This window comes from Nerophis ophidion, linkage group LG03 (assembly GCF_033978795.1).
Source record: "Nerophis ophidion isolate RoL-2023_Sa linkage group LG03, RoL_Noph_v1.0, whole genome shotgun sequence".
Classification (NCBI taxonomy): domain Eukaryota; kingdom Metazoa; phylum Chordata; class Actinopteri; order Syngnathiformes; family Syngnathidae; genus Nerophis; species Nerophis ophidion.
In genome coordinates this window covers 56268445-56280449 of record NC_084613.1, presented here as the reverse complement: position 1 = coordinate 56280449, position 12005 = coordinate 56268445, and the positions used below count along the sequence as shown (strand labels likewise).

At 37.5% G+C, this 12005-nt stretch overlaps 1 protein-coding gene across 8 annotated transcripts in view; it reads right to left on the bottom strand.

Moving 5' to 3' along the window:
- Window positions 1-12005, bottom strand: part of myt1lb (myelin transcription factor 1-like, b) — a 598322-nt gene that overhangs the window by 8691 nt on the left and 577626 nt on the right. For 7 of the 8 annotated variants that reach the window (XM_061895654.1, XM_061895661.1, XM_061895656.1 and 4 more), the window contains 7 exons: window positions 10131-10199; window positions 9501-9563; window positions 9293-9376; window positions 4113-4334; window positions 2392-2486; window positions 1967-2070; window positions 1740-1883 (listed from right to left, as the gene is read on the bottom strand). In XM_061895654.1, the coding sequence (XP_061751638.1) occupies window positions 1740-1883; window positions 1967-2070; window positions 2392-2486; window positions 4113-4334; window positions 9293-9376; window positions 9501-9563; window positions 10131-10199 (781 nt within the window). The remainder of the gene's footprint in view (window positions 1-1739; window positions 1884-1966; window positions 2071-2391; window positions 2487-4112; window positions 4335-9292; window positions 9377-9500; window positions 9564-10130; window positions 10200-12005) is intronic. The other variant, XM_061895657.1, reaches the window with a different exon arrangement.

The following is a 12005-nucleotide window of genomic DNA, read 5'->3' as shown; positions in this document are numbered from 1 at the left end:
CTAAAAATGATCCGGACCACGGATCATGACACCAGGGACCCCATCAAGTCATAAAAATGGGGTTTCACAGTAAATTTTTGGGGTCCCACTTTTTTGTAAGTGTTTTGAAAACAAATGATAAACGTATTCATTATCCTGTTGTATCTCACATTCTATATCGTGTTTTGGAAAAAGGTTGTCATAAACGTTACTTAATTCATAATTTTTTTTTTATAAAAAAACAAAACAAAAGTGTATACACATGTAAATGTATTCAGTTATAAACATTCATTCACTTTCTTCTTTCCTTCATGGATGTAAACTCTAAGCTGCTGGTATTTTTTTCTATGTTTTTATTTAATAAGTTGTAGGTGTATTTATTTCAGTATAATAGTATAAAAAGTGTTTTGCTTCGGTCATGAAATGATGATAATGGTGTGCCAGGGCATACATACATTTTATATTTAACGCTTAAATCTCTGGAGTCTACATCAACTTCACATCTATCCTTCATTTCAAAATGTTATGGTTTTTTTATGTTGTTTTTTTGTTTGTTTGTTTTCCGCCCTTTTTTGTCAAACAAAACTATGTTTTTATTGGCAAACACACAAAATATGCAAAATCTTCCACCAAAAATATTTTTCTTAGTGGAATATTTGACGTGAAGTAATGGAACCTACATTGAAAATACACGCAACCCTAATTCAGAATGCCGGACATTTGACGCATTTTAAAAAAACCCGCCGCAAAAGAGGACATGTCCGGGGAAAAGAGGACGTATGGTCAGCCTACAATATATAATATTAAGCACGATAAAAGGGAGGAATAAAATATGATATATATTAGGGGTGTAGGAAAAAATCGATTTGAATACGAATCGAAACGTTTACGTTGTGCGATTCAGAATCGATTCTAATTTTTTAAAAATCGATTTTTTTTTATTTTTTTTTATCAATCCAACAAACCACTACACAGCAATACGATAACAATGTAATTCAATTCCAAAACCAAACCTGACCTAGCAACACTCAGAACTGCAATAAACAGCAATTGAGAGGAGACAAACACGACACAGAACAAACCAAAAGTAGTGAAACAAAAATGAATATTATCAACAACAGTATCAATATTAGTTATAATTTCAGCATAGCAGTGATTGAAAATCCCTCATTGACATTATCATTAGACATTTATAAAAATAATAAGAAAGAACAATAGTGTCACAGTGGCTTACACTTGAATCGCATCTCATAAGCTTGACAACACACTGTGTCCAATGTTTTCACAAAGATAAAATAAGTCATATTTTTGGTTCGTTTAATAGTTAAATCAAATTTACGTTATTGCAATCAGTTGATAAAACATTGTCCTTTACAATTATAAAAGCTTTTTTTTTTTTTAAATCTACTACTCTGCTAGCATGTCAGCAGACTGGGGTAGATCCTGCTGAAATCCTATGTATTGAATGAATAAAGAATCTTTTTGAATCGGAAAAATATAGTTTTTGAATCGAGAATCGAATCGAATCGAAAAAATTGATATATCATAGAATTGCGACGCCAAGAACCGATATTGAATCGAATCGTGGGACACCCAAAGATTCACAGCCCTAATATATATGATACACATGAGATAATGTATGTTTTTCTCTCAGCATTCGCACAATCATGCCTCACATCTCTGCCACAGTCCATGTGTGCGTAAACACGCATTGACTATGAACTGCTACTGTCTAGCTTGCTGCTCCTTGGGGCCCTTACCATATGGGGGAGCTGGGTATTAGCTAAACTGTTAACCAGTGACTGGCTGAGGTTGGCCAGCTCATGCAGGAGAGAGTCATTTTGCTGTTCAATCACCTTGTTTTCCTCCTCCATGGACTTCAAGTTGGACTCCATGGTTGTGATCTGAGGGGTTGGAATGTTCAGAGATGACTTTGGCGTTATAAGGACGTACATCACGGCCAGTTAGAGGGATGTCGACGCGTTACCTGCGTTCTGAGTTTGATCATGTCCGCTTCCACTTGTGAATTGGATTCACTTAAATCTTTGATTTCTTCATCCAGCTGTTTGAGCTCCTCTTCATGGTCCAAGCCTGCAAGTCACAAGTCACACGTAAGCGTAGTGTATCGCTAAGATTAGATTTATTAGCGATCGTTAAAATGACATAATAAAACGCTGCAGCCATGAATTATGAAGGACATTGTGAGTCTGTGAAATATTTGACACAGATCATTTTAGGCAATTAAAAAGAAGAAAGAATCTTACAGACAACTTTGCTCTTATGATCTTTGATTTATGAACTTCTACAGTTCCACAAAAACTTAATGAAGTTAATCGGTCCTTAAAAGGTTAGTTGATTTACACAAACGTTTCCATCGTCCATGTTGTGTAAGTAAGTCCGGCTGGAAATTACCGTTGCTGCCACGCTGCTGCTTTATTGTGAGCATGTCCACTCCGGAGAGTCTTGCTTTCCTCATGGCAGAAGTGGCACGAGGACAGCCTGACAGACTGGAAGAAGCAGTTAGAAATGCCTTACAAAGGGGGTTTAAAAGAAAAAGAACGTGTGACAAAAACTGGAACATAGTGGAAAATGTGTGGGTTATAGTTTTACTACTTTGAGTGGTTATTTGCATTGTTTCCTAAGGATGATATTGCCATGGACGATACACAAAAATAACTGTATATTTTCATAAAAAGTCGTAATGGATTCAACAAAGCTTATCATATCCCGGTTTTTCCTTCTAAAAATGGGTCATCTTGTATGTTCAGGCAGGTTTTTACATAAAAAAAAAAAAAGAATATATATTTATATTAGTCAAAAACAACATTTTTGGCTAAGGTGCGCCATCCTTGTTTTAGTAAAATGATGTGTGCCGCCTTCTGTAGCATTAAAGTAATTGTATATTTTCATATATTTTGATAACATTTTAATATATTTATTAATATTATAATAATAATACATTTTAATATATTGTTTTCTGTATTGTTGATCTCTTTTTTAAATTTTAGTAATAATTGTGATGTATTTAATAATATTTTAATATTGACCTCATCATACATTTTAATATATTTCAATATTTATTTTGATACATTTAATCATATTTTGATCAATCAATCAATCAATCAATCAATGTTTACTTAAATATAGCCCTAAATCACTAGTGTCTCAAAGGGCTGCACAAACCACAACACAAACCACTACGACATCCTCGGTAGGCCCACATAAGGACAAGGAAAACTCACACCCAGTGGGACGTCGGTGAGAATGATGACTATGAGAACCTAATAATTTGTATGTCTTACTTTTAGTATAATTTAATATGTTAATAATCATTAAGTAAAGCTGTATGTTTTGTCATATTTTACCAATATTGTTATTATTTATTCATTTTTTTACAGAAGTTTGGACACACTTTCTCATTTAACGTATTTTCTTTATTTTCATGACTATTTACATTGTAGATTGTCACTGAAGGCATCAAAACTATGAATGAACACATGTGGAGTTATGTACTTAACATAAAAAAGTAAAATAATTTAAAACATGTTTTGTATTCTAGTTTCTTTAAAATAGCTCTGGTTACTGTTTCGCACACTCTTGGCATTCTCTTGATGAGCTTGAAAGGGTTTTCACTTCATAAGTGTCATAGTTCTGATGCCTTCAGTGACAATCTACAAGGAAAATCGTCATGAAAATTAAGAAAACGCATTGAACTGAGAAGGTGTGTCCAAACATTTGGCCTGTACTGTATATTATTTATTTTAATAATCAATCTCGCTTAAATATTAATGTATTTTGATAAAAATTTTATTATTTAACAATATCTAATACTCATTAATCTGGCTGTACATTTTTACTGCACTGAATTAGCAATATATATATATATTTATTATTGCAATGGATGTATTGCATATTATCCATCCATTTTCTACCGCTTATTCCCTTTTGGGGTCGCGGGGGGCGCCGGCGCCTATCTCAGCTACAATCGGGCGGAAGGCGGGGTACACCCTGGACAAGTCGCCACCTCATATTAATGAGATGTTACTTATGCTATTTATAGTACAGTATCCCACAAGCCGCATATATCAGCACAATAATCTACATAAAGACAAATTAAAAGTATCCGCCGGTACCTCCGGTGCGTCAGAAAGCTGCCGCTGACGTGACCCGAGCCGTCGCAGCCCGGCGTGGGGCAGGACATCCCCTCCGTCTTGCCGGACTTCCATGTGAACTGGATGCCGTTTAGGTAGCCATCTTTTTGCCTCTTTGCTGCAATTGGGCATCCCGATGCACTTCTGTGTGACGCGTACTTCCCTGTCACGTGACCTTGGCCATCACAACCAGGAACAGGACACCTGAATTAGGAGTTAAACATGTGAAGACAAATGCTTAATATTTTTATTTGAATTCACATTTATTGATTCATTTACGGTCATTAGCTGGCTCAAGAAAAAACACTATCTGCTTTGCACACGCATGCTCAGGAAAAACAATAATCTTAGGGAAAAATGTAATTAAAACATTTGTACGCACAAACAACACTTAAGACCTTCAGTACATCAGTATGTGGAATTAAATTATGGAATGGATAGAGCAAAGACATCTAACAATGTACTAATAGGATCCACTTCAAGAAACTCTTCATACTTAAAGTGTTTACAAAGTACAAAGAAAAAGAACCATGATAAACATTCTGAATTTCATCCATCCATCCATTTTTTAAATAATCTTACTCATCTCCATCCATCTATCCATTTTCTACCGCTTATTCCCTTTTGGGGTCGCGGGGGGCGCTGGCGCCTATCTCAGCTACAATCGGGCGGAAGGCGGGGTACACCCTGGACAAGTCGCCATCTCATCCCATCGCAGGGCCAACACAGATAGACTGACAACATTCACACTCACATTCATACACTAGGGCCAATTTAGTGTTGCCAATCAACCTATCCCCAGGTGGATGTCTTTGGAAGTGGGAGGAAGCCGGAATACCCGGAGGGAACCCACGCATTCACGGGGAGAACATGCAAACTCCACACAGAAAGATCCCGAGCCTGGATTTGAACCCAGGACTGCAGGACCTTCGTATTGTGAGGCAGATGCACTAACCCCTCTACCACCGTGAAGCCCTACTCATCTCACCATATGAAATATAACTTACTTCACTTATTATTATTATTTTTAAAATTGATATTACTTAATGGAGTATATTGTGAATAAATTGAGATCAGAAAGTGAACAAAAGTTTTAGCAACTGCTATGTAAAGGAAAAGGGGTAGGATTAAAAAAGATCTGCTTCTTCCTTACTCCTTTTCGAACATGTTGAATAGACAAACTGGAAACTGCGATGTACCATGTCGTATGCATGCATGTTCGAAATAAACACAAGCTCAACTCAGATAGGCTCTGATCAGTTCAAGCCAGATAGTAAGATTTTTTTAATAACTAGCGACATTTAATGCCTTGGAGTGTTCAGTTTGATTATCAGCGATTTATAAAATGAAACCCTGGTAGTATGAGACACTGAAGTGTGGACACAAAAAGCCATTGTTTGCATGTTTGTGATGCTTAATTTCCCTCATATAGTACATTGCACTTTGTTATCTTAACAAAGATTTTATACAATCACCCACTGACATTTTGCACAGAAAGCAGCTAAAGCCAAAATAAATGAAGCACAGATTAATACCCAACACACACACAATAGATTATGGCGATAATAATTTCAGGCTACAAGAAGCATAATTTGTGTCTTCAAATGCAAACAAATTAGTCTAAGATCAACTTAAAGAGCTTCGAAGACATATATGGACAATTTGTCTGCAAATGGAAGTTTAGTGTGGCATTATATTTTTAATTACCTTTACTTTAATAAAAGTGAGTCATTTGACTCTTGACACCGCGGAATGATTGATTTCATCTTATAAAGCAGCGGATCTCTGCAAGTGTAGACTACATTAGCTAGTGGATCATTTTGAAGCAAATCATTGTGACAGCAAATTATTATGCTCAACTCTTGACAGAGTATTTTTAATTAAGGACTGCAGATTTTGGCAGGGTCTGCTCTGTTTTTTTTTTCAACAGGGAATTTAAAGTAATGAAAGTATGCCTGTACTTCTTTTTTTAAAAAATTGTTAACCCTTTCTTATGAACGTGTAGTCTCATAACACTTAAGGGAAGAAATTGCTCTTTTTTCTGAAATTATAAAATATTTCTTTTAAAATTTGTGATTTCAGGTTCTTGAAAAACACTTCAAATTTGAATACTTCGCTCAGATATCTTACAAGTGCTTCAATAACTACTTGTCTGCTTCAATTATAGAAATACGTAGAAAAAGAGAGACTGAATATCGTCGCTTTGGACATTTCCCCTCCTTATAAGATACAGCTAATGTTTAATGCATGAATACAAAACATGAAAAAAACAATGATTCTCTTCATTTTAGTGGCATGTGTAAATTCGTTGCACTGATTATAAAATATGTTGCATGTTAAAGTCCATCCATCCATCTATTTTCTACCGCTTGTCCCTTTCGGGGTAGCGAGGAGTTGCTGGAGTCTATCCTAATCATACAGTATATCTATATGATCTGGGGGGGGGGGGATTCTCTATTTATATATTTTCAGCGCTCATTCGGCGCCCTCTACAGGCAGGATGAAGGCACCCTCCATACTACTCACATGAAATGGATTTACCAAAACAAGTCTGCGATAAGGTGGTGAGTTGTCCAGGGTGTACGCCGCCTTCCGCCCGAATGCAGCTGAGATAGGCTCCTGCACCCCTGCCACCCCGAACGGGGCAAGCGGTAGAAAATGGATGGATGAAGTTCTATAAATCACAAACATAATGCGGCGAACTAGAGTTGTACAAGAAAGGCAACTTTGCAGATAGCAGCTTATTACTTTAGCACCCAGATAGCACAAAAGCACAGGCCACAGGCGCATACGGCTGGGTAACAATTTCAATACTTTTTGTACAAACCCCATTTCCATATGAGTTGGGAAATTGCAAATTTGCAAATCATTTTCAACCCATATTAAGTTGAATATGCTACAAAGACAACATATTTGATGTTCAAACAGATACACATTTTTTTTGTGTGCAAATAATCATTAACTTTAGAATTTGATGCCAGCAACACGTGACAAAGAATTTGGGAAAGGTGGCAATAAATACTGATAAAGTTGAGGAGTGCTTATCAAACACTTATATGGAACATCCCACAGGTGTGCAGGCTAATTGGGAACAGTTGGGTGCCATGATTGGGTATAAGAGCAGCTTCCATTAAATGCTAAGTATTTCACAAACAAGGAAGGGATAAGGGTCACCACTTTGTAAGCAAATTGTCGAACAGTTTTAGAACAACATTTCTCAACAAGCTATTGCAAGGAATTTAGGGATTTTACGATCTACGGTCCGTAAAATCATCAAAAGGTTCAGAGAATCTGGAGAAATAACTGCAGGTAAGCGATGATATTACGGACTGCATCAAAAACCGACATCAGTGTGTAAAGGATATCATCAGATGGGCTCAGGAACACTTCATAAAACCACTGTCTATAACTACAGTTAGTTGCTACATCTGTAAGTGCAAGTTAAAACTCTACTATGCAAAGCCAAACCCATTTATCAACAACACCCTGAAACGCCGCCGGCTTGGCTGGGCCCGAGCTCACCTAAAATGGAATGATGCAAAGTGGAAAGGTTTTCTGTGGTCTGACGAGCCTATATTCCTAGTCACATCCGTTGTGTCATTGGGCAAGACACTTCACCCTAGCTCCTGATGGGTCCTGGTGAGCGCCTTGCATGGCAACTCCCGCCGTCAGTGTGTGAATGTGTGTGTGAATGGGTGAATGTGGAAATATTGTCAAAGCGCTTTGGGGTCCTTAAAAAGGGGTAGAAAAGCGCTATACGAGTACAACCCATTTACCATTTACCATCACATTTGGAAACAGAGGACGTGATGTCCTCCAGAACAATGAGGAAAATAAGCCTTTTGAATTGTTATAGGCGTAAAGTTCAAAAGCCAGCATCTGTGATGGTATGGGGGTGTATTAGTGCCCAAGACATGGGTAACTTACACATCTGTGAAGGCACCATTAACGCTGAAAGGTCCATACAGGTTTTGGAGCAACATATGTTGTCATCCAAGCAACGTTATCATGGACGCCTCTGCTTATTTCAGCAAGAAAATGCAGCCACGTGTTACAACAGTGTGACTTCGTAGTAAAAGAGTGCGGGTACTTTCCTGGCCCGCCTGCAGTCCAGACCTGTCTCCCATCGAAAATGGGTTGGGTCAAATGCAGAGGATAATTTCACTACACCAGTGTGTGTGAGACTATCAGTGGTACTTTAACTTTAACTTAACTTGCTGTGTTATTTCACTATGGACATGCTAAATAAATAACCAAAACGGCTGAATTGTGAGTCAATATGATACAGTGGACTGCTACTGTGCCTACTCAGTGGCCTAGTGGTTATAGTGTCCGCCCTAAGATCGGTAGGTTGTGAGTTCAAATCCCGGCCGAGTCTTACCAAAGACTATAAAAATGGCACTCATTCCTTTCCTACTTGGCACTCAGCATCAAGGATTGGAATTGGGGGTTAAATAAACAAAAATGATTCCCGGGCGCGGCCCCGCTGCTGCCCACTGCTCTCCTCACCTCCCAGGGGGTGATCAAGGGTGATGGTTCAAATGCAGTGATAATTTCGCCACACCAAGAGTCTGTGTGATAATCATTGGTACTTTATCTTTAACTTTTAGTTGAGATGGGGACAGGGAAGCCAAAGGTACAATTATGGAGATACAGTATGTCATCACTTTATGTATATCATATTATGGAGCGGATGTTATAAAATAAACTAAAGATATAATTATTGTGAATTAAGTGGTGGTAAAGTACATTTCAATGTCAGTTAATCATAGTGGCAGTAAGACTTGTACAGTAATACATCACTCCCAGAATCCACCAGAACATTTACTTTGAGAACGGCCCAAGTGTGTTGTTTGTGTTCTGCGCCACCACAAAAATCAATTTAGCTGCAGGAGGAGCGCCGAGAGCCCACCGAGGGATTTAGGTAACGTTCCAATCAATCTCTCCCTGCCTTCATGCTTGCCACTCACTCTCTTCCCTCCTTGTGGCTCTGCAGGAGATCACCCGACACTGCAGAATCGCAGCTGCAACTTAATGTCTTCTCAAGTTGGCTTTATCTTTGCATCCACGAGCGCACATCCAAGACCAATCAACTGTTTTTTTTTTCCTCCTTTGTAATGGGAAAAGTCAAATGCACATTTTTAGAGGGGCCCTTTGCTCACCTGATTGGCTCTTGGTCCTCCTTGTTCTCTTTACTGTGGATGATCTTTATTCCGCTTTTTCTGGCACGTGGACAACCTGAGAGACTGCACATCAATTGTTACAGGTGTTACAAAGATCAAGAAGTAGGCCAAATTTGGATCTACAGTATATATTTCGATAAAAGTGGACCAAGTAGTTAATATATTCTTTTTGTGATGCAGACTGTACCTTCTGTGAGAGGCGTAGTTGCCAGTGATATGTCCCGAACCATCGCACCCTGGTGTCGGGCACCTGGGGCAGAAAACACAACAAGGGCTCAGGGTCTAGAATCTTCATGAGAATAGACGCAAAAGGTAAAAACAACAAGGCATTTGGATTGTAATTGTACATATATTTAAAATATATTTGTATTTCTTATATATTAAATGTGATTACAGTTTCATAAATCAGAGTATATAGTAATATGTGTATATTTTTTTACAGTTTAAAATATGTATTACCAAAGAAATTGATGACATCTCTGCGTTCACTAGTATATTATTTATACTAATGACTAATTTTCAAGGCAAGACTTTTGTCTTAATATATATATATATATATATATATATATATATATATATATGTATATATATATATATATATATATATTATTTTAAAGTCTTGTTACAAAAAAATAATAATCTAAGTGGTTCTAGTATTCTTATATTTTTGGTATGCAAACATCCCTAATAGCAGTAGTAATTACCTAATATAATGGTAAAATATTACTACAGCATATTAAAAAAGGTAAAAATGAATTTAGAGCAAAAAAAAACAAAACGGTAAAACATACAAACACAAGTCATCTTCAAGCCTTACTTGAGCTCTTGCGCGTTGTTGGCCAGCATACTCCGAATACTTTTATCAGCTAATGGACAACCTGAGAGGCTGAAAAATATACCCCAAAATTAGCAAAAAAACCAAACAGTAAAAATAGTGCAGTAAGAATCTCCAACAATTGTAGCATAAGAAAAACAAACTAAGAAAAATTTGAAAATGTGAAAAAAAAGTAAATTATGTTAGATGTAAATATAAACGGAATACAAGGATTTTCAAATCCTTTTCAACCCATATTCAATTGAATGAACTACAAAGACAAGATACTTGATGTTCAAACTCATAAACTTTATTTTTTTTTTTTTTTGCAAATAATAATTACCTTAGAATTTCATGGCTGCAACACATGCCAAAGTAGTTGGGAAAGGGCATGTTCACCACTGTGTTACATCACCTTTTCTTATAACAACACTCAATAAACGTTTGGGAACTGAGGAAACTAATTGTTGAAGCCTTGAAAGTGGAATTCTTTCCCATTCTTGTTTTATGTAGAGCTTCAGTCGTTCAACAGTCAGGGGTCTCCGCTGTCATATTTTACGCTTCAAAATGTGCCACAAATTTTCGATGGGAAACAGGTCTGGACTGCAGATGGGCAAGGAAAGTACCCACACTCTTTTTTTTACGAAGCCACGCTGTTGTAACATGTGCTAAATGTGGCTTGGTATTGTTTTGCTGAAATAAGCAGGGGCGTCCATGAAAAAGACTGCGCTTGGATGGCAGCATATGTTGTTCCAAAACCTGTATGTACCTTTCAGCATTAATGGTGCCTTCACATGTGTGTAAGTTACCCATGCCTTGGGCACTAATGCACCCCCATACCATCACAGATGCTGGCTTTTAAACTTTGCGTCGATTACAGTCTGGATGGTTCGCTTCCCCCTTGGTCTGGATGACACGATGTCGAATATTTCCAAAAACAATTTGAAATGTGGACTCGTCAGACCACAGAACACTTTTTCACTTTGCATCAAGTCCATCTTAGATGATCTCGGGCCCAGAGAAGCCGGCGGCGTTTCTGGATGTTGTTGATAAATGGCTTTCTCTTTGCATAGTAGAGCTTTAACTTGCACTTACAGATGTAGCGACGAACTGTATATAGAGACAGTGGTTTTCTGAAGTGTTCCTGAGCCCATATGGTGATATCCTTTAGTGATTGATGTCGCTTTTTGATACAGCGCCATCTGAAGGATTGAAGGTCACGGTCATTCAATGTTGGTTCCCGGCCATGCCGCTTATGTGGAGTGATTTCTCCAAATTCTCTGAACCTTTTAATGATATTATGGACCGTAGATATTGAAATCCCTAAATTACTTGCAAATGCACTTTGAGAAATGTTGTTCTTAAACTGTTTGACTATTTGCTCACGCAGTTGTGGACAAAGGGGTGTGTCTCGCACCATCCTTTCTTGTGAAAGACTGAGCATTTTTTGGGAAGCTGTTTTTATACCCAATCATGGCACCCACCTTTTCCCAATTAGCCTGCACACCTGTGGGATGTTCCAAATAAGTGTTTGATGAGCATTCCTCAAATTTCTCAGTATTTATTGCCACCTTTCCCAACTTGTTTGTCACGTGTTGCTGGCATCAAATTCCTAAGTTAATGATTATTTGCCCCCCCAAAAAATGTGTATCAGTTTGAACATCAAATATGTTGTCTTTGTAGCATATTCAACTGAATATGGGTTGAAAATGATTTGCAAATCATTGTATTCCATTTATATGTACATTTAACATAATTTCCCAACTCATATGGATACCATAAAAACCATAAAAAACATGACTTTATTACAATTAAAAGCAGAGACAATTGGGGTATTCATTACTGAACAGGCAGGGATCTACTATGGTATGTTAGTGG